We start from the raw sequence: 27,835 nt of genomic DNA, 5'->3' as shown, positions 1-27,835 counted from the left end.
TGTCAGCACCTGCAATCCTGCCTGCTCGACGGGGACAGGCACCACTTGTAAGTGCCACTGACCCAGGGCAGGAGCAAGCTGGATACTAAAGAAACAGGAAAGGACCTAGGCAGCACGGGCAGAGTTGTAGCGGGGAAGGAGATCTACTGAAACACTGTCACTGCATCTTCCAGCAGGAAACTAAAGGAGACAGGTTCCTGTGAGTGTGCATAGGCAGGGTGTGTACATGTAGCACGGAGTGAAGACACAGCAGGGGTGGGAGGGGGACATTCAAAGGCTCATGCAGGAAAGTCTGAAATTTGGCTGAGGGTATGTTCTTCCCTGGAAAAAGCTAGGATTACAACTAGGGCACAGGGACCCATGGCTGCACTGTTGCTGACATGGGAGTTGGGTGCTGAGAGCAGCTGAAACAGGAATGAGAACTGTTTAATTACAAGCATCACCTGGGTCAGAGTCACTTCAGAGAGTGCAGCTGATCTAAGACTGTCTAGAACAGAGGTGGGCAAACTACGGCCCGCGGGCTACATCCAGCCCGCAGGACCGTCCTGCCCAGCCCCTGAGGCCCCCCCTCACCCCCCACAGCCTCAGCATGCCACACTGCCAGTGCTCTGGCCCACCGCTCTTGCCGGGCAGCATGGCTAGCTCCAACATGGTAAGGGGGCAGGGAGCACTGAGCCCCGGGGGCCACAGTCAGGAGACAGGGAGCAGTTGGATGAATCGGGGGGGGGCCTGAATAGGTGTAAGTTCCAGGGGGCGGGTTCCGGGGGGCAATCAGACAGATAAGGGGCAGGAGCCAGGCTGTTTGAGGAGGCACAGCCTTCCCTACCTAGCCCTCCATACAGTTTTGCAACTTCTATGTGGTCCTTGGGCCAAAGTTTGCCCACCCCTGGTCTAGAACGTTTACTGTTAGGCCCATTACCGACACCCGCTGTCAGCGACTGGGCTGTCTGGAACGCAGACACAGCTTCAAAGGTCACAGTGACAGAGGCATAGGTCAGCCTAGCACAAGGGTAAGTTACCAACAACCCTCTGGCCAGCCCCATGCCCAGTCAGTTCCACCATTCTGTAGCTTCTGTGCTCACCTGCAGAGCTGTATCCAAATGGTGGAGGCTGCCTGTTATTGTAGCCGGCAGGTTGGCTTTGGAGAGAACACAAGGACACCAGTTACTAACATCAGTTACCTGCCATCAGTTTAGCATACAGAGCAGGAACCTGCAATACACGTATTGTTAACTCAATGGAGAGATTAAGACAGGACTCCTCCCCGCCCCACAGATGCCACAAGTCTCCTCCTAACCCCCTTGCTTTTCTGTTCAACTTCTGAAATCCAAGCTGGGTTCTTCACACCTGCCTGGTCTCCAGACCAACAACAAGTCTCCACTCCGCTGCTGCTGTTTCCCTCCATTGCCCTGGGTTGAGGGTGGATGTGGGATCTGGTAGCAGGGAGAGGCAGGACAGAGTGGGAGGTCTTGCCGGGAGGATGGAGATAAGAAGTGAGGGACTGGATCTGGCCAGAAGCCCTGACAGTCTCCCCTCCCTCTAGTCACAGATCCTCCTTCCTCTTTGCCATGATGCCCTGCAGCGGCCACACCAAAATTCAGGAAAATGGTCAGTCTTGAAAAGGCCAGAGGCAGTGTGAAAATGGAAGATCGTGCTGGAAATGAGAAGTGAGGAAAGCTTATCAGAGTCTGAGGAAAGGTTCTACTTAGGTTCACTCACGTTTTGGGCAAAAAATTGTATAAATTAATGTAATACAGAGTTTGTTCATCTCTAGCAGATGGTGGCAGATCGTTTGGGGATGGAAGGAGTGGCGATTTGAACGAAATGAGATTTTCTTTAATAGCTATAAAGCCATGTGTTATGCTACTCAAACAACAACAACATTTTGCCCTCCATAGCATTTTTCATGCAAGGATCTCCAACCATTCTTCTTTTGGGGGGGGGGAGGCCATCTGGGAACTTTAGCCATGCAAGATGACCTTTCACCTCACAGACAGCTCCCTGAAGCATGATGTGGTGTGGTGGACTGGGAGTCTGGCAATTTAAGTTATATTCCTGGCTCTGCCATGAGCCTGTTCTGTGTTCTTGGGCAAGACCCTTTGCCTCCACGAGCATTAGTCTTCCATCGTCCTCCCCAATCTACACGAGGCTCATAATGCTTCATAAGAAATAATTCATAGCAGCAAAGTGCTCTAAGATCCTTGGATGAAAACTGCCAGGGAAATGCAAAATGGCATTATTAAGAACACCGTGAAAGTGACAATACAATTCCCAATACTGGTCGTGAACATATTCCTAGCATGTGTGTGACATGGCAAGATACCAGTAAACTGACAAACCAAGGGCGAAGTTTGCTGCAACAGATTAAAGCATTGGAGCAAGAGTTCACTGCAAACTTGGCAGTTCATGCTCCCCTTTCAAACCAGGTGCAGGTTGTAAGTTACAAATATTCTAAACACAAACCTAGCATGGCCATGCTGATGGGTCTCCTACTATGTAGCACACCTAGTTACAGTATCCCCACATCCTGCTCCTTAAGATACCTTGATTTTTAGCACTTCTTAAAGATTCTTCACAATTCTTAAAACTGTGAAAGAAACAAGATAGCTTCTACTTCTCTACTATGCCTCCCACCCAGAGTAATTCCATTTTACTGTCCATTTTACATTTACATTCAGCTGTGTAAAACCAGAATGGAAAATGATCTACTCAAAGGAAGGCTCTGCCTTACCCATCAAGTGTTGGAATGAGAAGAGCTGGTGGAGGAGCCAGAGGTGGAGGGAACAGCCCTATAAATAAAAGCACAGTGTCAAGATGAGGCTGCAGCAGGCTTACAGTGTGGGCTAGACTCCCCCAGAAATCAGGTAATTAAAACACAGTTCGACTCTGAACAGTTGTGGAAATGGCACCTTCTTACTCCACAAACTCACACCCCTGAGTGTATTCAGAGCCATATGCCCTTACCACAACTGAACCTCTACTGCTTTTTACTCCTATGTGCCCTACAGAGACAGCGCAGCTAAAGAAAAAGGAGCCAGACTCTATTCTGGCTTGTGCACCATCAACAAAATATCAACTCAAGTACAGAGTGAAAATTTCCCCCTACATTAAACCTGTGCAGTCCCATGGAGAACTGAAGGCTCGGCTCTAAGATCCCAATTGAAATCCCTAGGGCTGACTGTAAATAGAATGATGGTTTTAGCTGTACATTGATTGAATGTGACATGCAACACGGAAGCCTACTGTACTCTTTTGGGAAAATCACTTTTCTGACCATAACTACACCGTAGAAGGCAGAAACCACAGTAGGGCAGAGCACAAACTAGACAGTTAAATGGATGTTAGAAGGGCCCCACATGATCTCTTTCCACTTTTTAAAAGTGACTTGCATACCCAGGCTTCTAAATCCCATTGACTTTCAAAGTGGCTAAATCACTTTTGAAAATGAGACTTAGGTGATTTTGAAAATTTTACCAGTTTCAAACAAACAAGAAGTTCTTGCATAAGCCATTACCAATGGTAAGGACATCACGCTAAGTGAACCATTAGTTTCTTCCAGTGTAAAGATTTGTTTTTGTTATTTTAAAAGAATGTGTTTTCTTAAGTTATTCTGATACTCAATCATCAAGATTTCCCCCTTCCCTATTTTTGAAAGATTTTTAATCTGTAGATAATATGACTAGAGAAAGTTGTAATGCTTATGAACTCATCCCTCCAGAGCAGTTGCTATTGTTGAGACAAAGCTCTGATCGTTATTAGTGAGTCATGAACCTTCCTCTAATTACCGTAGAGCTAAAAATCATCACAGGATATTTTCCATGCATTACACTTTTCAATCCAATTACTCTATATGGAGCTTCCACTATAGCTAAAGTCATTTCCTTCTCCTCCAGCCCATCATAACTTTAATCTAGATGGAACCAGAATTGCAACTGGCAACAGCAACGCCCAGAAGTAGGCTGGGATTTGTGCTCTGCTTTGCTAGAGGTGGCATTTCCCTAGATCCAAGCTCACTATGACCAGGGTCCATTCAATAACAAAAATAATCCATTCTGCAATATTATTTACACTTAGATGAGAAGTTCCAATCAGGATCTGAAGCTCCTCAAAGTCTGGGGCTGTTCCAGCTTGGGCTCAAGCTTATTTGTTACATTTGGTTTGTTACCGTTCACCAACTCTACTGTACGTCATGGGAAAGAGAACTTCCAACAAAAACGGCCACTGTTGCCCCTTTGTTCTCACACTCTCTCTGAAATCCTACCAAATCAAAGTGCTTCATGTAAAAGACTCATCACTATGTGAGATCCCATGATGACACAAGTTAGATCTTCTGAAATTTAACCAAAAAACTTTCATGATGTCCTCTGCCAACCAAGCTCTCCAAGTTGCTTTCTGGATTATTCTTCTGAAATAAAATGATTGTTTTAAGTGGCCCTATCGATCATTATTGAGCTCTATAAGTTAAGCAGTTGAAGGAGTTTGAGATTGCACTGCTTACCTTAGCCTAAGTCTGAATGAGCTCAAGGTAAGATGCAGCCACTCCATTTCATACTACTATTCTGACTCACTGCCACTGTTAAAAGCAAATCATTAGCTTACCTGGAATGGGACCTGGTGGTGGCAAGCCTATGGAAATAAGAAAACAAACTTAGTGAGAATAAAAAGATATTAACATTCTTTTGTTACTGCAAGCTAATGAGCCTGGTTTAGTAGTATCCTCTTCAAGAAGTTTGAGGCCAAGTATATTTCAGCAAACAGATATACAGTAAAAACTGTTCACTTCTCCCCCCCCCCTTTAGCCATCATAGAAATGAGGCAGAAAAGACCAAGGAGGCTATTACTTCATCCACTCAGGCAACACAATAATGTTCTCCATGGATTAGATGCCCTGAAAGCATATTTATTCTGGATCTGCAGAAAAGGAAGCCACCGAAGAGAGAAGCACTAGTATGATAGGCTCTTGCTGACCTCTTCCAGTCAGGAGACTAGCTGCTGCATGCTGGACGAGGTAAAGTCCAAAGTTTGGCCTTCACTTCAGTATTCTAGCCCACCAGTAATAAAGGCACTGATCACCATAGTGAGGTCAATTTTTGAGTGGAAGAGGCACAGCCTTGTTTGTAGTAAATGGAAAAAGGTGTTTCAGGCCATTGCTCATGGTGCTTAGTTAGCAAAAGGAATCAATAGGATTCTGACACCGTGCACACCCTGGACAGTCAGCAGGCAAATGCCCATGAATGAGCAAGCCATCTTGGTCTTTGCCTGCACATTTTTCTAAAAGGCTGATCCAAAACTCCACTTGACGTCAATGACAGGTATACATGTGAAACCACTACAGTCCTAAGTCTAACCGTGATTTTAGCAACAGAGTTTAAAGGATTAATTAGCTTTCACCTGAGACACTGACTCATGCAACACTAGATCAAAGATAAATGAATGACAAACTGTCCATTCAGAGTAAATATGTCTAATCTAATCTCTGGACCAGGATCAACACGCATTACTGAACCAGATGTTTTTAAAGAGATGATTTTGGTTCCTCTCTAGAAAATAAATACTAATCTAACCCCAATTCACATAGGTTATCTCCAGGAAGGTGTGTCACACAGTGCATCAAGTAGCAGAAATGGGAGTAGAACCTGAGACTCCTGACCCCCATAGCCCTGCTCTTACCACTGAACAATGCTCCTTTCCTTCAGGAAAACAATGTAATCCCGCTATCTAATCAGCCCCTCTCTAAAGTTAGGTGTGAAGCATACACCAATTTGTCACAGTTACATTTATTATACAAGGAACCACCATCCACTTGAAATCTAGTCACTCTAAAAATAAATTTAAAATAGTTTCAGGTCTACAAATACTCAAGTCCCCCTGCCGAGTGGCTTTTTTTCCCCTCTTTTGTTGTTAAAATTTATCTCCCCCTCTTGCTATTGTGTAAGATCCATACAAACATCAGAGGAAGGTGAGTGACTGTGCAGGAGAAAGAGAAACTGATTATATGCAAAATATTGCCAAAGACACAAAGGGGGAATACCCAGACAAAAATAGAGGCACCCTCCCTCTATCATTAGGTTCTAGCCTCCTAGGCATTGTAACTACCGTAGGTAAAAAGCATTCTGGGAGATGTGATTTTTAAGTTCAGTGAGTCTTCTTAAGTGCCAAGTGCACTCAACACCACGCCTACCTACTCAATCTCTGTAAGGGAGCACAAACTTGACGACATTGAGAGACACTGACAGCTTGCCAGGAGTCCATGGGAGGCCCCTCATTTGCACATACATTCACACTATTCTCTTAAAAGTGAAAAATAAAATGGGCAGAACTCTAATACCTGCTTACACTCTCAGATGTTTATACAAGTAATATCCCACAGTGACACAAGGTATGATAAAATGTATAGGATACACATATAGAAGGGATATGAACCCTTAGACTTCAGGGCACAAACTAACCACCACCCAACCTGAGTAAGAAAAACTTCCCCTCTAAGCAGATTATTCCAGAACTGTCCATTACGGACGGGGTGTCTCACCTTCCTCTGAAGTATCTGTCAGAGAGGATCCTGGACTATGTAGATAGCACGCTATTCTGATCCAATGAGGCAATTCCTATGTTCCTATCTTCCTTCAAAGATTAATAGAAATTGCTAGTCTACTTATCCATGTGTAAGATGCCAAGCAGCATGGTATCCAAGTGACATCAGCGACTGAAACAAAACACTGAGAGCCATTCAAGAGGAACAGCAGCCCTGAAGAGTGTATATATATATATATATATATAAAATCTGAAGGCAGGGAGGGTTCCCCAGCTGTCTGAGTTGCAGTTTGAGTTAGTGGAATCTCAGTGATATGATACATGGCTGCTCAACTGTCCCTTAACATTTCTTAATTATACTAAAGATTCCTTTGATTTCCCCAAGTTTCAGGTATCTGAACTTAACACACTCAGAGATTGCTGCGCAATCAAGATTGCTCTGTATTCAGAGCAAATACCTACCTGGAGGATGCAGAGGAGGTGGGACAGAAGTAACTGGAGGGGGAGGGTGGAGAAAGTGTGGTGGGGGTGGCCCAGCAATTGGGGGAGGTGGGGGACCTGCTGGTGGTACAAACGGCTGTTGCTGAGGTGGCTGCTGGGGCTGTGATGGTTGCTGGGGCTGCTGTGGGGGTTGTGGCTTATTTCCATGATCTCCAAGAACCTTTAAAACAAAAACAGACAGAAAATAGAAGATGGTATTTTACCCCTTGGAGCCTGCAGTCAGTGCCTCCCAGTGCTGGCAAAAGGGTCATGTGCCACAGAACCCAAGCACCCCAACATTACAGGGAGGGAGTAAGTCGGGGACAGTCTCAGCCTTTTAGACACACTACAGGGGAGAGGTCACAAGCTCAGCATGCAAGGAAATGCCCTGCCAACAAACATCTTTGCTAGCATGAACACAGCAAGTGGTAGAGTCCAAGCTAGCTACAAATCTACTCCTATGCGAGATACCCCTCCCCCAGGGATGCACAGAATTATGACTGAATGGGTCACTTGCATGCCCCTTACGTTAATAATACCCTTAGAACTAGCCAAAAACCGGATCCCAAGAGGGGTTGAACACAGCCACTCTTGAGATCAGGCCCCACATCACAGCCCTCAAAATAAGAGCAGCCCCATTCGAGTGGTGATATGCTAACTCTTATTAAACAGACAATTCTGTTCAAAAATTTGTTTTTGAAGTGCATCCAATTTGCTTTCTTCACAAATACAGTATGGGGTCAAATTCTGCTCCTAGTTGCATCAGTGTAAATCCACCATCAAAATTAACGGAGCACTGCTGGAGTCACACCAGTCTAACTGGCAAGAGAATTTGGCCCTTTATGTTCACATTGCCACTATTTTAAAGTTCAGTATACAGCAAACACCAAAATGATTTGGATATGCAGACACCAGCGCTTGGTAAAGGGAAGAAGAATTTACTAAGCAGATTTAGCCTTGATGCACCACTGGGGCCTACCCTTAGTAAAAGGTTTGTTTGCACTTTCCCAACATTGTTATTTTATAAAAGATTTTGGGGGGTCATGCACACTAGTTTTTTGCGTTGGAGGGGACAGATAGAAAAGAATTGTTCTGGTCAGAAGGTTCTGGGGACTCTCTGAAAACCCCTCGCTTCTGGCTGCTGAGAATCCCAGCAGAATATGGGCATTAGGTTTTATATGGGATGATACCACTGAAGTCAATGGAGTTACACTGAAGTGAGATCAGAACAGGCCCACGGTTTGTAACTTGATTTTTTTGTCCCCTTTAAAGACATCATTAAGTAGTAGAGTCCCAACACTAAGACTCTGCAGGGTGAAGAATGTCGAACAACAACTGACATGAATGTTATTTATTTTTTTAAAATGACAAAAAAAAATACATAAACATTCCCTAGTAATGTTGGAAACCCCCACACAACAGCACTAGGTTAGTGCATGGGAATGGAAAAAGAAAAATGACCAGAATAGTTTTACGGTCCAACATGAGAAAAAGGTAAATGACAGCAATTAACACTGAAAGTAAATTGGATTGTTACAATTCTTTCAGGTTTAAAAGGAGAACACATTCGTAAAAAGGTATGGCTTTTAAAAAAAACACAAAAAAACCACTAACAAATCCATCTAGAAACTTCACAGTTAACATTTGCTGAATATCATGATGGCAGTAGGGAGCTCGGACCCTCCTGCTCAAAAAACAGAAGTCCCAGTGTGTGTGGGAGGGGTGGGGGGAAGAGAATCTCCATTAGCACTGTAGGGCTGATGATACAGTTGAGTTCTGATTCCACCCATTAGGGGGGCAATGGCATGTGCATACGTTATGATTGGTGATTTATTTTGCAATCTTGACAGTGTCCATTTAAAACAAACCCCATATTTTACAGAAGTAGACAGTCAGGAAAGTGCAGACAATTGCTCAAAGTTCATCTGAAAGTGCACGGGATATCAAATGTTTGAAGACAGCTTGAAGCTGTTTACCTGAATGGGATTTTCCTCTGAGGCGTGTTTATCGCGGCGTCTTCCTTCTACCCTCCTAATAGTGCCTGCCTGTCCACCAATCACATCAATTGTCCCACCCAGCTTCCTGGTACAAAGTAGATATATCTTCTCAGGTTCAGCACAGAAATTAGAAGTAACAGTTTTTCTCTTCCCACTCCCCCCCCCCCCCCAACAGAGAGCCCTCTCTCATGCTGGGAGAACTAAAGCAAAAAGGCCAAGCACATTCTTTTCCACCTAGGGAAAAATCACTCCAGGCAGAGCTCAAACTGGCAGGGAAACACAGTAGAAAGGTGGGGAATCCTTTGCTGCATGTGCACAACTTGAGCTCTGGCTACAGGTAGAGAGTTAGGTCTCTTTAGACACCACTTTGTGCTTGATCCTGAGATGTGAAGAATACTCTACCGGCTTCAGAGGGAGAAGGGGGTGTTGAACATCTCCAGTTCAGACCCTGAAAACTGTCACTCACCTACCCTTCAATAAGACTACTCAAGTGAGTACAGGTTGCAGGATCAGGCCCAATGCCCTTGCAAACAGATCTAGCAGGAGTGGAGAGTGCATAGCACTTGAGGCCCTTAGACCAGAGACAGCTCCAAATTTGCACCATTTCATGATGGATCCATGCTAACACTCACAGACCATCACTCTAAACCAAATACTCTCTTTGGTTACAATTCTGACTGTTGGACACATTTTTTGCCTCTATTCCTAGGCCCAGTCCTCCTCTCAAAGAAGTCAGGGAGAGTTTTACCACTGGCTGTAATGGGAGCAAGATGGGGCGTTATATTAATAAAGGGTGTTTGCATATAAACAGGGGAGCAGATTCTGCTGTTGGTTACCCTAGTTAGATCAAAATCAGCCCAGGATCTTTGTTTCTCAAGAATTTGTATCTTCCTGTTGCTTATTCAAAATCCTATACTGGGGACAACTATTTTCACAGCTGTGATGTCACAAGCACAGGATTTGGGGGATGAAGGAGAAGCAGGAGAGTTGAAGGGATTTTAGGAATCAAACGTAGGTTTATGAAAATATTTTCAGTAATAAAGACCAAGTGACAAGGCAGTTGGGACTATCTGAATAGACAGGTTAGAGTTTCTTGTGCAGAGACAGCAGCTCATGAAGGGCCTGATCCTTTAAAGGATGCAGAGTCCCCCTCCTCCCGAAGGCTGTGAATTTGTCATTACTTTTGTGACAGTAGCTGATGTTAGGACATAAACCCAGGTCTGGGCCATTCTAGCCAGCCCCTTACTGAGTGAAACTCCACCAGAAAATTTCAGTCTGGCTCTACTGGAAAGCCACATGAGCTTTTAATTAACTGTTGAAGTCATTTACTAAAAAGAGTTCACAGTATTTTAACTAACAATAAAGGATACTTGACTCCAAATAATGGGATCCCATTAAGTGTTGCATTCCCCCCCCACCCAAAGTTTGTGACTTCTGCATCTTTTGCCTGACAAAGCCATTGCAAACAGCACCGCCACAGTCAGCTTCTGCTGCAATCCATCCAGCGAGAAGTAGGATCACACCTAACACCTTCTACTGTGGTACAAGCAAGTTACAGAAGGGCCAGAGCTAAACAAAACTAGTGAAGTTTGCTGTCCTTCCCATTTCCACTGTCATTGGAAACAAGACTTTGTAAACACAACCTGCTGATTGTTGAGATATAGTAGCACAATAGATGTCCAATTTCATGGCATTTATCCTAGTGCCAACAGAGAGACGTGCTGTGGCTATAGCACTAAAGGTATTTAAACACATTAACCTGGATTAAAATCAATCTCTAGATAAAGGCAATACTGATTCCATGTTAAAATGGACATTGCTAAATGTATTAGGGCTAGAATGTATTTTCTTAAAGAAAAAGGAACTTTACAAAGCCCAAAAAGGAAAGAAAAGTTTTCATTTATTTCAGTAGGAGCAGGTTGGATTTGCACAGACTTTGAGAAAGAATAGCATCACATGCGAGAGCTGGAAAGTAAAACGGATCAGTCTGATTTCTCTGTCAAGAAGACGGGAAATGCAAGACACACCTAACTGCTTAGACAGAAAGAAAGAAATTGGAACTTTAAAGTTCTTTTAGTATGAATAATCCAGAGCGAACCCAGAGAACCTCTCTTCTCATTCTACTCAAAGTCTCCACTGAAAAGAGTGAGACACAGGTTCAGGACTGGTTCCTAGATATGATCAGCAGAGGTGTGCAAAACAGATTTTTAAAAGAAAAATCTGCTTTGGTTTCCTGTAACCAGGTTTCCCAAAGCTCCTTATAAAAAATAATCAGAGCCATATTGTCAGGAAGGTGACTGTTGTCCAGTACAGGTTTCCAGTTAGAATTACTAAAAGCCATTTTACTTTGTCTAGGGAAAAAACACCAAACTGACATCCAACTGATAGTATATGCAGAGCAGGCAGTTCAAAAACCAAGTAGCTCCTCTTGTCCATTACCAAGGCCTGAGCCAACTCTGGTTAAAGGCAACGGAATGACTTATTGACTTCAATGGGAGTTGGACCTGGCTCTGGAAGAACCAGCAGCCAAACGAGGTGAAGCTCCATAGCAGGAAGACTTCCTTGTCTTAGCCCATCCTCTGCAAAGCTCCCCTTTGTGAGGCTGGGACCATGCAGCATGGCACCAGGTCTGCCTACCTACTCACATGGTGTAACAGTGGGGACACCAACAGGGTAAGGAAATGGAGATGGGGGGGAGGGGCGGTTTCCACAACTACAGAGCCGAGTGTCATTGGGGAGGGTGATAACTATTGAATTACAGGGTAACATCCAATATAGTTTAAAAGTTGCTGCCTTGTTTGGGGTCCATAATAGACTCAGACAAAGAAATAGCAGGATCCCACTTGTCCTATTATTTAATACATTAAAATAGAGAACTTCAATGCAGCTTCCATACACTTCCTTACCTATTTGGTGGAGGCCCAGCCTTCATCCGTCCTCCTATCAGAGCCACAAAATCCGTTTTGAATTCCGTTTTGATAATGTTGTTCTCTGGTTCTTTCTCTGAATTTCCTGTCCTTCCTTGCTGAACCTGAGGAATAAAAAGAAAAGAGAGAGACATATCTGTCTTTGGTTACCAGCTGAGTTATAAGTCATGAAGATCTGCTCTTAGTAGGAGAAAGAGGCTCCAGCGAGGAGCAAACCAGAACATTCATCTGCAATGATCCAATTGGACGACAAGGTTCACGCAAAGTAAATATCCAATCTTCAGTCAATTACAGATTTTTGCACGTTAAATGACTTTTCAATACTTGGCCTACTTTTCCCATTTTTAATTCCCATTAGAAGCCCCAAGATATACCTAACCTGACTGTGGTCCTGTTTTTCCAGTCCTTAATTCAGGGAACTGGAAATTGGATATGGAGGCTTTTGCCTCTAGCTCACCCATTCAAATCCTGCCAAGTGACCAAAAGCTGTTACCATCTGAGGGCCATTCGGTAGCCCTTGTGAAATGAGTTTGGTGGCCATGGTGGGCAGGAGTCCACATCACAAGAAGTGGCAACACAACTGGTGAAGTCTCGGCAGAGATGCCAAGGAGCGAATAGGCCAGGGAAACAATGCCCCTCACATCACAGTTGGCTCCTCAGACCAGACTTAAGTCAATGGTCTGTCAACCCTACACCTCTCACAGCACTAAATTCACACACACACCAACTTGAGGACTTTGGCTGTGTTACCTGCCCAGCTCCACAGCCGGACAATCTCGAGGGCACAGCCTTCTTTGGGAATACACCTAAGTCTCACCATCCCAGGGGATTTTTATTTGCCATCGTATTGATAATCTCCATGTTTGCTGGAGTGCCTCATTCAACTAGGCAAGGGAACAACTTATTAGCAGAGGGAGAGTTAATCTCATCTCCACTAAAAAAAAAATGTTTAGGTCCATCATTCTTGACAGCTTGCCTTTCAGTTAATATTCCAGGATCACATTTCTAAACCAGCTTCCATTTTTAAACTTGTACTTATGTGCCCACAAAATGAGCAGGCTTCTGTACTGCACCCACACACTGGAAAGCATGTTACTTACTGTGATCTTATTCTCACTGCTGATAGGCGGAGAGGGATCCAGTCCAAGCTGAAGCCGTCGCTGTTTTTCACAATAAGCTTTCCATGTTTCTTCATTGAATCCATAATTAAAGTAATCCGAAAGGTCAGCACCTGAAAATGAAGCTACAAGTCAACAGAGCGACTCTGGGAGTACACATTTGCACTCTCAAATGCTCCTGAAGTGCTTACATGGAGAGTTTAAAATTTCCTATAGAGAATTAGACATGGGGTTGTTCTTCACTTTCTGTTCTGAACTTTGTATAGTGTTGGTGTGAGAGTTCCAAAACTGTTGCATTCCTCATAAGAGGTGGGTACTTCTTAGTAAAATATGAATGTAGGGCATATAGGAATGAAATCAGGAAGGCTAAATCACACCTGGAGTTGCAGCTAGCAAGAGATGTTAAGAGTAACAAGAAGGGTTTCTTCAGGTATGTTGGCAAGAAGAAAGCCAAGGAAAGTGTGGGCCCCTTACTGAATGGGGGAGGCAACCTAGTGACAGAGGATGTGGAAAAAGCTAATGTACTCAATGCTTTTTTTACCTCTGTCTTCACAAACAAGGTCAGCTCCCAAACTACTGCACTGGGCAGCACAGCATGGGGAGTAGGTGGCCAGCCCTCTGTGGAGAAAGAAGTGATTCGGGACTATTTAGAAAAGCTGGACGTGCACAAGTCCATGTGGCCGGATGCATTGCATCCGAGAGTGCTAAAGGAATTGACGGATGTGACTGCAGAGCCATTGGCCATTATCTTTGAAAACTCATGGCAATCAGGGGAAGTCCCGGAAGACTGGAAAAAGGCTAATGTAGTGCCAATCTTTAAAAAAGGGAAGGAGGATCCTGGGAACTGCAGGCCAGTCAGCCTCACCTCAGTCCCCGGAAAAATCATGGAGCAGGTCCTCAAGGAATCAATTGTGAAGCACTTAGACAAGAGGAAAGTGATCGGGAACAGTCAGCATGGATTCACCAAGGGAAAGTCATGCCTGACTAATCTAATTGCCTTCTATGATGAGATAACTGATTCTGTGGATGAAGGGAAAGCAGTGGACGTGTTATTCCTTGACTTTAGCAAAGCTTTTGACACAGTCTCCCACGGTATTCTTGTCAGCAAGTTAAAGAAGTATGGGCTGGATGGAGGCTCTACAAGGTGGGTAGAAAGTTGGCTAGAGATTGTCGGGCTCAACGGGTAGTGATCAATGGCTCCATGTCTAATTGGCAGCCGGTATGTAGCGGAGAGCCCCAAGGGTCGGTCCTGGGGCCGGTTTTGTTCAATATCTTCATTAATGATCTGGAGGATGGTGTGGATTGCACTCTCAGCAAGTTTGCAGATGACACTAAACTGGAAGGAGTGGTAGATATGCTGGAGGGTAGGGATAGGATACAGAGGGACCTAGACAAATTGGGGGATTGGGCCAAAAGAAATCTGATGAGGTTCAACAAGGACAAGTGCACAGTCCTGCACTTAGGACAGAAGAATCCAATGCACCGCTACAGACTAGGGACCGAAAGGCTAGGCAGCAGTTCTGCAGAGAAGGACCTAGGGGTGACAGTGGACGAGAAGCTGGATATGAGTCAACAGTGTGCCCTTGTTGCCAAGAGGGCCAATGGCATTTTGGGATGTATAAGTAGGGGCATTGCCAGCAGATCGAGGGACGTGATCGTTCCCCTCTATTCGACATTGGTGAGGCCTCATCTGGAGTACAGTGTCCAGTTTTGGGCCCCACACTACAAGAAGGATGTGGAGAAATTGGACAGAGTCCAGCGAGGGGCAACAAAAATGATTAGGGGTCTGGAACACATGACTTATGAGGAGAGGCTGAGGGAACTGGGATTGTTTAGTCTATGGAAGAGAAGAATGAGGGGGGATTTGATAGCTGCTTTTAACTACCTGAGCCAAAGAGGATGGCTCTAGACTATTCTCAGTGATAGCAGATGACAGGACAAGGAGTAATGGTCTCAAGTTGCAGTAGAGGAGATTTAGGTTGTATATTAGGAAAAACTTTTTCACTAGGAGGGTGGTGAAACACTGGAATGCGTTACCTAGGGAGGAGGTGGAATCCCCTTCCTTAGAAGTTTTTAAGGTAAGGCTTGACAAAGCCCTGGCTGGGATGATTTAGTTGGGGATTGGTCCTGCTCTGGGCAGGGGGTTGGACTAGATGAGCTCCAGAGGTCCCTTCCAACTCTGATATTCTATGATTCTATGAAGTGCTCTGGGACCCTTTGGATGCAAGGTTCAACACAAATTCAGGATATTGTAAGAGAGATAACTTATGTGAATTCATCGATTTAGTTTTTCAGAGTGGTATCCTATATTAGTCCTCTTATAATTCTACGGAGGAGTTAGTGCTGATGAAAACTAACTGTCAGTGGCACAGAGACTTTTTCCACCTTAGCTCCACCAATGCTTTTCTATTCTGACCTGGACTGCCCTTTGCCATTCTGATTAAAGATTCTCTACACCAGGGCCTGCCCATTGCGTCAACTGTGCTAAACTGCAAGTGACCTTTATAACATGGTTTAGATCATATAGACTTATTGTTCAGTTGTGATCCCAGCCAGGATTTGAACTGAGGAGATGTGATAATTTAAAGGTTCTGTCTTTATCACTTGTGGATAATTTTATGAAATTGTATGAAGACATAACTCTACAGCAGTGTAAAACAGAAGCACTTCCTAGCATTGTTAAAAAGTCCCTCAACGTTCCCATTACAAAGGTATTTCTAGCTTGACCAACTGTAAAACAACAAATCCTAGTTTAAATCCTTGAGTTTCAGCTAAGACTATCTGGCCATGATAAGGTCAGGATTTTGACCTTATACTTTCTTACATCCTCCTGCCAGCCACTTTTCCTGCTGCACCCCCAGGGCAGATGTATTCCAACTCAGGCGTAGCAACATGAAATTTACACATCAGCTTCATTGGATTAGATTTTGCTCCTTCATTCATGCTTTGATGGTGTGAAGTTTCATTCCCCTCCCCGGCTTATTAAGGAGACACTATCTTGCTGACTGATCTTATTGTCTAGGACATAACCCAGAAGGCTGCCCAGGAAGAGGCTACTGAAGTAGCACAAAGAACAACCTAATGTGAATGTTAGAATATGGGCCAAGCTTGTGCTTTAATTTTACCTCAATTCATACTTCAAAGCAATATTATTTTATGGCTACTTGGATCATTCCTGGTCCAGAGATGAGTCAGCAGGACAATAATGATCCCCACGCTCGTATCTCTGAACTTTACTGGTATCACTGCTCTAATTCTGTTCTTTCCTAACTTCTTCTCTTCCTAGTCTCTCTTTCACTTCGTAGTCAAATCCCCTGCAGAAAAAAAGGATATATTTTCTATTACATCTACACCAACACCCATTCATCACAAAGTGCCTACTGCTCAATACTGAAATAACACAGTGATTTGAATTTTCCATAGTCCCTCCTACTGCCCTTCATTTCAGGTGGGTGAGATGAATCAAACACATCTCATGCACAGCGTTCCAAAAACAAGTAAAATATTAGCTCCCCGCCATTATATGAAGGAGCAAGTGAGTGGATTTTATTCCCAGACTAATAGATTTTCATGCCAATTTTGCACGGCTGCTGTAATAAGTGTTTGGATCTCTCATAAAAAATAACTAAAGTCCAGAAACACAGCTGAAAAATAGAAAAGACTTCACTTCAAGCGTTTTATAGTTTGTATACAAGAGTCACTTTGATGTAGAAAACTCCCCAATACAAAACCAATGTAAACAGAAGATAAAATAAACTTCCCATATTTTAATCTTATGTTACATAGCAATTTTTATCTATAGATCTCAGTGTTCTACAAAGATGAGTATCGCTATCCACATAATACAGAGACACAAACTGAGGCATGGAGAGTAACTCACCCAGGGTCACACAGTTGGCTAGTGGCAGACCCTGGAGCGGAACCCATCTTCTGACTCAAACTCTTGCCCTGTTACACACTGGCAGGAAACAACCAATATTTCCCTCCAATGTGTAAATCAGTTTATTTTCCTTACTGGATTGTTTGGTGGCTTTTTTGATACATCAACTCACATTAGAGATGCTCCTGTCAAGAACTGAGTGTGACTGCTTTCCTTCACAATATATATGGATTATGCCCCAACTCCCACTGACAACAACAGGAATTATGTGGGTGAATGCTAACTTGCTAAGAACAAACTATCCATCCCCATGCTCCTTCATGCACCAGGTACTTCCCAACTGAAGTGCTGACATTCCAAAGGAACACCAATGACAAGGCTGCACAAGGGGTGTCCTTGAGTTCAGCCAGGAAGGGCTAAAGCATGCCAGCTGCTGTGCATCAAAAGACCATCTCTCACCTACAGCCAAATCCTGACCGCACAGAAGGCAACAACAAAAAGTCCAACTGACTTCAAGATTTGGCCAAATGCTATTATACTGCTACCAGAGCTGTATGTTCTAGGAAACAGAGGGTGAATATAAAGACCAGCTACTTTTCTTTAGGAAAGTAAGAAACAGAACACAAGTCTAGCCCAATTTCTTCTGATCACTGTTGAAATTGGCACATGGCTCAGTAACTCTAGTTAGCGTCACTAATTGCTCAGAACAGGAGTCAGAGCTGAGCACTAGGGGTTGTTTGGATTTCCCCCTCCCTCCCCCATGGCAGCAACACTTTGACAGAAACTATACATGAAAAGCAAAATAAAACAGAACTGCAGAAAATATTTACCACAAGAAACTTTGAGGCCCCACCTGGTTTCCTCCACGGTTTGTCTTCAAACGAATCTAAATCCACTTCTATTACAGGCAATCCATTTATATTCCCTGTGGCATCTAGATCAATACCTTTGGGCTGCAACTTGGCTTTGAAGAGAGAGAAACGGTTACTGTTTTTAATGCAATGCTTCTAATCCACCAGTTTGATGAGCAAATTATTCAGTTTAAAATAGCTATTATCTGCTATGAATTTAACATCAGCTCTGCATCTGTCTATTTCTAAATGTAACCAGATCTAACTTTTGAGTTAAAAAAAACAACACCACACTTTTCAGTGACTTGTGAATAGATGGCCATGGTGTTATAGCTGCTAAACCGGGAGAGCTGGGAGGCGAGGAAAAAAAGACCCACCCAAACACCAGCAATATAGATGAACGAAATAAGCCATTTAGGCAACTCTGAGATTTAGCTCAGAAGAAAATATTCTTAACTTTTCTCAAGATCATTCAGTACAATCCCCACCCCAACAGATGCAGACAGGTCTACTTTTAATGTTAGCTTTGGGCTTGATTTTACAATAGGCCAACAATTCACTGGAGCCAAAGGGAGTGTCTGGTGCTCAGCACTTTGCAAGAAGAAAAAGACTTTGGAAGCAACTACATCTCAAGTCTCCTCAGCCAGAGTGAGGATAATCACCACAAAGAGACTGGGAAAAGGGAAAATAGGGACTGCAAAAAAAGACAGTCTCCCATATCGAAAGGAAAAGAGGGGTAAAAGGGAAGAGGACATTGCAGAGATATTTTAAACCCAACATATGATGTAGAATACAAACTGAATGAGGCACTGAGGGCTGATTCCAGCCAACTAATTAGTTAACAATCAAGGGCCAGATTCTTGTGCCCTTACTCCTGACGATTAATATCTTACACCTCATGTAGCCCTACTGATCTCAGTAAGACAACTCATGGAGTGAGGTAACACTCAGTGCAAGCAAGGATAGTAAAATCCAGCCCCAAGCATTTATTCTCTAGTAACATCCTGTACTGGACAGATGCTGTGTTACACAGGGATTATTGTCTTTTTTTCCCCATTTTCAGTTTAAAACAGCAATTACAACCTGGCTGCCTGGCATTTCCAGGTGATCAATTACCAGCTGGCTGTTCCTCCAACACATGTTGGGCCATCAATTCTCCCCAGCTAGCCACTAATCTTTAAGAAACTCTTTGCACAGAGCTCACTCTTGCTTTAAAGAAGATACTTTAATTTCACACAACCTTCAAAAGAGAGAAAGCAATATTTTTCGCTGTTCCAGCCATTCATGCCAGAGACTTCAGCAAAAAACCTGTGCAAGAAGTGTGAAATACCCCAAAATACAGAAGGTAAAATAAATATTATTATTATGATTATAATACCTGAAGAGGATGTTCCATAGCCTCTACCTGTTTTTAAGTTCAGATTCATAGGAGTCCCCCTAGACAGAAAAGAATGAGAAAAGATTTGCATCAGTATTTCAATATATAGATTGGATTTTTTGTTGTACATTCTAGCCTTAACATAAAGAGTTGTCCCAACCAACAATGCCCTTTACCTTATCTTAAGACTCCATTACTTTAAAAATTAAATTGCACTGTTCATGTAAATCTATTGATGGTGGAGAGGGCAGCATACTGAAATGGATATCCAGCAGCGTACATTCAGATACGCAGCAACACACAAGATTGTCTGGACTCAGAAGCAGAGCCTGATGATTTCCCCAGTGTTGGTAGGTACCATCCTGCCAGAGAACATGCTTGTGACAGACTATGAATTAGGATGGAGCTGGGCAATGGGGGAAAGAATTGTAGCAGCAAGTCTGTACAGAATATGTGAAAGGAAGGGAGCAGTCTGGATAACAACGAAAAACACAGAATCCAAAAAAGGATGTTTGGAAAAATCTAATGAATCAAAGAATGATGAATGGGGCCATCGCTCTTTAGAATGATCCATAAGACCCCAAACCTTTCCTGCAGAAGCAGAGGAGAGTTATCCTTGCAATGAAGGATTACAATATACTGCAATGAACAGGTAAAAGGTTTCCTTAAGACAATGGTTGCCAGCAGCAACCAGAAATGCTGCCCCCTTAGCTATTCTGTATAAGATGGAAATAAGTGTTATTCAGACTCAGATTCTGAAGCATCTCAGTGACAGGTGGCTAGTTTGCAAAACTGGTCTCACCATTCCTCAGCTGTGAAGAATTGGCCAGCTGAAACAATTAATTAATTCAGGACTTCGATTTAATTCATCTGCTGTTTAGCTTGATTCTTCATTTAAATTCAGCAAAACCTCAGGAATCAAAGTAATATTAAGGACTTGCACTATTTCCCACCTTCTATTTCACTCAGTCAAGTGCTCCACCGATATTAATTATTTAATATGATGGCAGTTGACATGGGGAGTATTAGCCTCATTTTACAAATGGGTCACCCAGCAAGCCAATGCCAGAAACAGGCACTAGCCATTAAACTCACTGCGCCTCTTAAAATGGTAAGATCAATAAACAGCAGGTACTGTAACCAGAGATACATACATGTATGATGGTGCTCCTGTTTTAATGTTGCCAATGGTAACTTTCACATCATCATCATCATCACTGTCGCTATCACTGTCTTCCTCCTCATCTTCACCACCTGGAGGGGCCTAACAGTAACAGACACATGAAGACTCATTGATACTTACACCCAAGAAATTCACCTGGATGAGAACACAAGTCTTAAAAGCTCAATAAAGTAGTAAAAGTTAGAAGAATTATTCTGTTACAAAGACGTCCTTTTTCACTTGGTTAATAATCAAGAATATTTTTTACACAATTAATAAATATTTTTTCACCTTTTATCCAAGGATGTCTGAACTATTTTCAAACTTTAACTCCCACCGCAGCCCTGTGGGGTTGCCTAGAAGTGTTACTATACCAGTTTTGCACATTAGGCTCTGATTCAGGCAAGTGCTTAAGCACACATTTAATTTTAAGCATGTGGTTAACTCTCACCAATTTCAATGGGGTGTTATCCTGAATCAGGGCCAGAGAAATTAAGGTACAGAGGAGTTGAGAGGCTCAAAATGAGTAATCCCAGGAGTCAATGGCTGAGTCAGAAGCAGATCTTGGCAATCCCAACACCTAATACTCTGACCATTGGCGTTTTAGGCAGAAAAGCTATATGCTGTAATTAGCACCTAGAATTGCTAATTAATAAGTTGTTATGGTATAGGTGTAATAAGTTATATTTATGACAGATAGTAGCCCCTTGTTTCCTTGAGCCTTGTTATACACCAATATTTACAAGCAGTGAACATGCACTGCACAGCAATAGCCACATCCAACAGTTACAGCTGTAACACGTACATGTTGAGACATCTCTCGGTCTTCACTGGTGACAGGCCGGCTCTCCTGAGGAGCATCTTGCAAAGGATGAGAAGATTCTGCATGTCTACCAAATATAACAGACCAAAATAAATACGCTTGACCCATGGAGCAACCTATTTGTATGTCCAAAGTGCCCATCAGTACAGAATCAAGATAACATTCTGATCATAGTTTTACCAAGAACAGACATATTTGATTCTGGTGACTGGTAGTAGAGTAGTTAGCTCAAATTCAATCTCAGCAGGTTTTGCTTTTTTTGGTGAAAGTCAATTTAGAGTTCCTGAACGATGCCAAGTGGGCAGCCTTGCACACCAAACACTTATTTATCCACAAATCAGCTAAGGCACTTGCAGGAGCTCTGAAAGATTATCAGTGTGCCTCAACCCCACTACTTCTAAGGGTTAGAAGATAGTTCAGTCTCCATGGCCCATTCAATCCTTGGCCTTTCCCTGAGACTGCCAACAAGAGTGCCAATTATATAAGCATTTTAAAGTGAAGAGGACACCTGCCCAGTAGGAATTAGATTAAGATCAATTGATTCCCTTTCTACAAGCCACCAAACATTAACAACATTCAGTTATTAAGGACTTGGACTGAATTTTAACCAGTCACCTGGAGATTAAAGGATAGGTAATTAACAATCCCTAGACCATCCCATTTCCTTATTCATTGCAGATTAATCCTAATGTCCATTATTGCACTTTCAGATTTATGCTGTTAACTAAAGATTGTGGAGCAAATGTTAGTATTGCTTATTGCATTATCCAAGCAAGCCAGTCACAACAAAAATCATATGTACCTTACATGTTATGGAACTAAAAATCAGAAGGCAGTGTATTTAGCCATGGAACTGGAAGAGTTATTTTGAAATTTTAATAATAGAATCCTTTTTTAAAAAGTTAATTTAACTGAGGACTTAAGGGCCCAAACATTCCAACACTCACATCTGAGCAAAGCTTATTACTGGGAGTAATCCCACTGAAGTCAACGAAGGTACTCATGGGAATAAGCACCATGCCTGTTAGCGAGTGTTTCCTCCCTTTGGGGTTAGTTCCTGCAAACACACGACACACAGAATCCACACACTGAACAGATTAAAGCCATTTCAGAGGCCGCACAAAAGGAGACACCCTCTAAACAAGGAAGTCAAAGATCACATTGACATCATGGAGCCCAGCAATATAAAGTCTTGGAAGTTGTTACCAAGAATCAAATAAAATAAAGTCAACCCACTGCAGTTTTGGAAGCTAATGAAGCTCTCTTATTAGGAGGCGAGGAAGACAAGATTGTGGAGAGACAGACAAACCTGGGCAAATAGGCTAAATTAATTCTTTATCAGCTACACAGTCATGTTGGGGGAGAGGTAGTGGAAAGTTTCACAATTAAACAAAAGTACAGACAAAGATTTCAGTTGCTGTCCTAGTAAGCATAGGTACCAGTATGGACAAATTCCTGAGGTGGTAGCAAAAGCACTTCCATTAACAAATTAGCATAACAGGCTTCAAAAAGAAGATCAGACTCCACAACAACTCCAAGGTCACGGGCATTAAGTCATTGTGCAAAGATAAAGAGAAGCACCACTGGAGGAAATTGCCACAGATGGCTCCCCAAAACCTCTGGCATTCTTTTTACCAGATCAAAAGCAATTAAAAGGATTGACATCAAACCACAGAATTGTCTCAGAATCTAAGATCATTGAACAGCCAGCACTGAATTAAAGAAAAGCAACAAATGTTACCTTCAGCTTCAAATCACCCGAAGTATCTGTGGATGTGTATTACAATTTGTGAATTGAAAGTTCAAGGACACATCTATAAAGTAATAGCCACTTCCTAACCCCTTTCCTACAGTTTTAAGAAGAGTGAACAAATAATCACTTTGACAGGACTAATGTCATCAGTTTTATGTTGGTAATAGTCCTGGGCATTTTATTTCCATCCCCTGAATCCCAACATAAACCCTTTGGTGCCAGTTATAAAACAGCCCCTTTACAACACTGCTATAATTTCACAAAATCCTCTCCATCAAGGAATGTCAAGAGATACTGAAGACATGTAATTTGGTGTACATTGTCTTCCCACGGATAGTCAACATATTCAGATAGAACGTCATACTCAAATTTCAATGGTTAACAAATATCAGGGGGTAATGGTTAACAAAGAATTTAGCAACTCATTTCATTTCACAGCCCATACAAAATCTATATGTGGGGCAAAGATTCAAAATGAGGGCTATAAGAAAAATAAGAGCAGGAAGTTAATAATAATAATAATACTTTGCATTCAAGGTTTTACAGTGATTTGCAAAGATTAATAAACTGAAGGATGTAGCTACTTTATTTTATGGAGCATTTCTGATAATCTCATGTAAATCATAAAGAGATAAGAACACTATTTATGCAGGTTAGCAGTACATTTATGTCTAAAATCAGAGGCTATTTCTTGTCACAAGGGATAGTTGACATTACATTTGCTAAGTAACCGTGCAATAAGATAGTCTACAGTTTGCTTGTGTGTGTTCATATTGGTTGAATGAGGATACTTGCTCCAAAGAGGATAATATTCATAATGGTCCCAAAGCGCAGCAAACACTGCGCTCAGTTTTCTGCGTTGCTGAGCACCCTGGACTCCAGTTTATGGCAGCTGCTCAACAATCCTGAAATTCCTATCATATGTACACTTACAAAAAACATTCAAATGCAGACACCTCTGGGGTGGAGGAAGGCACAGCTGGTGCATACCACACTGCAAAAGTATAGTGGAGGAGGTGGAATTTTGGTCAAGGATACTGGGAGAATTCTCTAATCTTATGAAAAGTTACACTGGATCCTTAATATCACCGCAGAACTTGTTTTTGAAGGTCCCATCCAAAAGATGTCTAAACAGTAAAGTTCATACAACTCAATTTGTTGCAGTACAAGGGGCTGAGTTGACTTTGTCAAGATCTGAAACTAGGCTCAAGGTATCTAGGTATTACAAGCCTGATGCTGAGACAAAGTTCTCCCAGCAGATACAGTTATTATGAGTGGATAGTTTATGGACTTACCCAGCAATTGGTCCATCTTCTTGCTTACCAGTGGTGTCATCTGCAAATATGATAAAAAGAACATATTAAATCAAAACCCAAAGAGATCGGAACTTATAACGCAGTCTGGGCCTTTTGGGAAAAAACTGTCACATAAACACACACATTATAAAGTAATGCTTTGCTTTCAAGCAAAGCTCAATATGAAATAAAGCAATGAAAAAGTAACATTACACATCCTTGACAACTCACAGAATTAAAAAAGGCCTTTTTAATGCTAGACCCCAGATTATGCAACAGAATGAATAAAGGCAGCTATCAAGCCAGGTATGGATCTTGGCTCCAAGAGTCTTCACACATGTTTTTCTATGGGAGAGACAGACCAGGCTAGGTAGGAACAGGACCTCAAGTCAAGAAGTTTTCAAAAGCAAAAATCAAAAGACCAGAAAACATATTGATCTTAATTGACAAAAATAAAAAAATTAAAGGCTCACAACAGTAGGAAACACATGGAGTGATGGATGCATTGAAAAAGATGCTTGGTAACTGTTCCAAGAATGCTCTGCCAGCAAACCCAGGCCCTGACCCTTCACTTGGGTACATATGGAGCCCCAAGTGGCACAGGGGTCCACTTGCATCAATCCAATTACAGAACTGGGGCCCAAATATGCATTTACTTGACAGATTTTAAAAGTTATTATGCACGCCAATGTCTTGCTATTAGAGTTTCATTCTGCCCCTTTTCATTCTTCATTACCCTATTACCCTAAAAAGTGATCATATACAAGCCAAACAATGCTACACTGTATTAAACAGCATCAAAGACTGTGACAGAAATTAACCAGAGGAAAAAAATTCTGATGAAAGGTCAACTCCCACTCCAGCTCACCCAGCTGAGGTAGTGGATTCAGACTTACTATTGTTGATATAGTGCCATAAACATGCATGGCAAACAACTGAAAGTAACAAGTTTCTACTCTAAAGGAGTTTACGATCTGGAACAGACATAACCCAGTAAAGGATAACAGTAGTATCACACATGATAGCTAGAACAACAAAGTAAATTAGTAGGGCATACATATGTGTGTAGGTACATATACACTTCAGCAAAGGGAGGGAGAAAAATCCATAGGAACCCTGCCATACAATTTTAATTTATGTGGGAAACACTTAAACACTCCAGTCATGCCATCGATAGTATAGAAAAAACCTAAAACTGATAGGTTAAATAGGTAAGAGTCTTTCATTTGATTGTGGTCTATCAGCAGTGCCACAACCCATGATCTCTATTCCACTCCCAATATAAAATCCTGCAACGGTCAGTGGAATCTTATACCAGACCATCACATAGGGCATGTACTGGGTTGGGTATGGACAGGCTCCCAGATAAACCTAAACACCCGTCAATTCCATCATCTCTTCAAGAGGAGAAGAAGAAGAGAATGTGAGGGGAAGGGAGCTGCCCAGAAGCTAAGGGGGGAGGGAGACCATAATCTGGAGAGTGCCTGTGCTCTGTCCTAGTTTACTTTGCCTTCTGGCTAGTGAGAGCTTTCATGAGTTATGCCTACACAGCATTACAAACCTGGGTCTACTGACTGTTTCCAAGCCTGCACTTGAGCATCCACACTGCACTGTTAAGCCTGGCTTTACAATAGCTAGACCCCAGTCTCACAGCTGTGCTAACACGTCTATACTGCACTATACAGACTAGGGTCTGTGGCTCGAGCTGCGTCCACACTGCCAAACGACCGGGGCTGGACCCCAGCCATTCCGGGGCTGGGGGCCCTAGGCGCTTGCTGGCCCCAGTCAGTGTGGGCGGGCTGGGCCCAAAGCCGAGCCTGAGCCTGGGCGAGGTGCAGTGCGGACAGTCCCCGTGCCCTGCCCGCCCGCCCGCCGAGGGGTGCTCGGGCGCAGGGGAGCATCTGGCACAGCGCATCCCCCGCGGCGACTCGCGCTGGGCTCGGCGGCCGCCCGGCTACCTACCCCCGTACAACCAGTGCTCCTCGTCCTCCTCCGCCTCCAGCGGCGCCGCGCCCGAGGCAGGGGGCTCCAGCTCGGTGGCCATGGCCGCCGCCGCCGCCGCGCCCTGGCCTGGGGGGATGCCCCGGCACCGGCCGGGCGGGAGGAGGGCGAGCGGCCTTCGCCGCCACAGGGCCGCGCCGCGCTCGGAGGGGACGCGCGGGCCTGGCGCGCCTCACGCAGGGGGCCAGGCCGCGCCGCCCCCCATGGCCCCGGTGCGTCCGGCGCAGTCCCAGCCCCGCCGCCTGCACGCGCCGCTAACGGGCCGCCATCGCTCTTTCTCTGGAGGAGGAGGAGGAGGAGGAAAAACCCGCGTGCGAGCCCGGTCCGCCGGGTCCTAGCGCCGCCGAACTCCCCGCCGCGGGAGCAACAAAAGGCGCTCCGCACCCCAAACGAACGGTGCGCTTCCTGCTACTGCGCATGAGCAGAGGGCGGCCTGCCTTCCTACTGAGCATGCGCGGAGACCTGGCGCACATATGCCGTGGGAGAAGTGAAGCCACCGGGAAGCGCCCATGCCCTCAATTTTTGTGCCCTCGGTTTTCCATTGGCGCTTAGCTCTGCTCTGGGCATGTGCGGGGCGGGGCTCGGTCGCTTCCTCGCGCCTCAGCGCTTGAGAGGTGGGGGGGCTACAGCCGTGGCGCTTTGGCAGGGCGGGAGCGTGTCCCTCCCGGCCCAAGCTCCTGGGCGAGGACCGTCCCTGGGCTCGTGGCCATCCATTCCCTGGAGCGCGGCCTTTCTCAGGCGACGGGCGGTCGCTGTGCAGCACGGGCTGGGGAAGGACAAGTCCCAGCTGGAGTCACCCAAGCCCATTGTATGCGGGGGGAGACAGGCTCAGGGTTTCCAAAAGAAATACATGAATGGATCAGGCAGGGGGAGCTGATCGAAAAGTCAAACCGAAATGAGGCAAAACTGGGGAGAATAGAATGGGCGAGGACTGAACAACATTTAAAAGGCAGAGCCGAGCATCTGCAAAAGTAAATGTAAAAAGCAAGGCCAGGTCAAACAAAGCAATATAAACAGGGAAAGTCACCGGAGCTCACAAGCCATGATTGTTAGTAGTAGAATTATGTGTTGTGGTAGCATATTGGAGCCCTACTAATAGGGCAGAACCCCATCGCGCTAGGCACTGTACGCACAAAGAACAAAAAGATAGTCCCTACCCCCAAAGAGCTTACAATTTAAGAGGCATTTGGCATCAATCAGGGCCCAAATTTGCTAATATTAATGCACATGAGTAGTTCCACTGAGTTCCTTATGTAAGGGTTAGATAATGCAAGAAGATCCACACAGATGGATTCTTGTACCCATGTGGAGCCCTGAAATTAATCAGGTCTCCGCAAGGGTGCAAGGATCTGGTAGGGCATTTCCACTTACAGAATCTGGGACACACTGTGTAACTGCATTTAGGATTAATTGGTTCAGACTTACAAAATTATTGTTCACTGTTGACCATTGTTTGAGCAATACCTATGAAAGCACAGTGAATTCTGGCCCCTATCCTGCAAACACTTACTCACTTGCTTAACTTTAAGTCAGTGGCACTAATTGTGCTTAAAGTTAGGCATGTATATATATATTTGTTAGATTGGGAACTTTGACTGTAAACTCTTGGGGGCAGGAACTATAATTTATTATAAATTTG

The 27,835-nt window shown here is 43.8% G+C and overlaps 1 protein-coding gene across 10 annotated transcripts in view; it reads right to left on the bottom strand.

Annotated features, from left to right (window-relative positions):
• Positions 1-26,607, bottom strand: part of LOC140917717 (uncharacterized) — a 40,280-nt gene extending 13,673 nt beyond the window's left edge. Inside the window, exons 1-14 of one of the 10 annotated variants that reach the window (XM_073361089.1) lie at positions 26,158-26,207; positions 24,196-24,235; positions 22,889-22,914; positions 21,130-21,214; positions 20,317-20,426; positions 19,163-19,221; positions 17,787-17,897; positions 13,036-13,166; positions 11,915-12,039; positions 6,994-7,192; positions 4,600-4,626; positions 2,732-2,789; positions 1,348-1,654; positions 1,083-1,138 (exon numbers count right to left, since the gene is read on the bottom strand). In XM_073361089.1, the coding sequence (XP_073217190.1) occupies positions 1,083-1,138; positions 1,348-1,654; positions 2,732-2,789; positions 4,600-4,626; positions 6,994-7,192; positions 11,915-12,039; positions 13,036-13,166; positions 17,787-17,897; positions 19,163-19,221; positions 20,317-20,426; positions 21,130-21,141 (1,195 nt within the window). In that variant the 5' untranslated portion in view covers positions 21,142-21,214; positions 22,889-22,914; positions 24,196-24,235; positions 26,158-26,207. Of the gene's footprint in view, positions 1-1,082; positions 1,139-1,347; positions 1,655-2,731; positions 2,790-4,599; positions 4,627-6,993; positions 7,193-8,987; positions 9,094-11,914; positions 12,040-13,035; positions 13,167-17,786; positions 17,898-19,162; positions 19,222-20,316; positions 20,427-21,129; positions 21,215-22,094; positions 22,205-22,888; positions 22,915-24,195; positions 24,236-25,756; positions 26,099-26,157 lie in introns of those variants that run through there. The other 9 variants (XM_073361090.1, XM_073361087.1, XM_073361086.1 and 6 more) reach the window with 9 other exon arrangements.
• Positions 26,608-27,835: the final 1,228 nt, after the last annotated feature.

This window comes from Lepidochelys kempii, chromosome 9 (assembly GCF_965140265.1).
Source record: "Lepidochelys kempii isolate rLepKem1 chromosome 9, rLepKem1.hap2, whole genome shotgun sequence".
In the NCBI taxonomy this organism is placed as follows: Eukaryota; Metazoa; Chordata; order Testudines; family Cheloniidae; genus Lepidochelys; species Lepidochelys kempii.
Note: the sequence above shows the minus strand (reverse complement) of the source record. Positions and strands in the feature narration are given on the sequence as shown.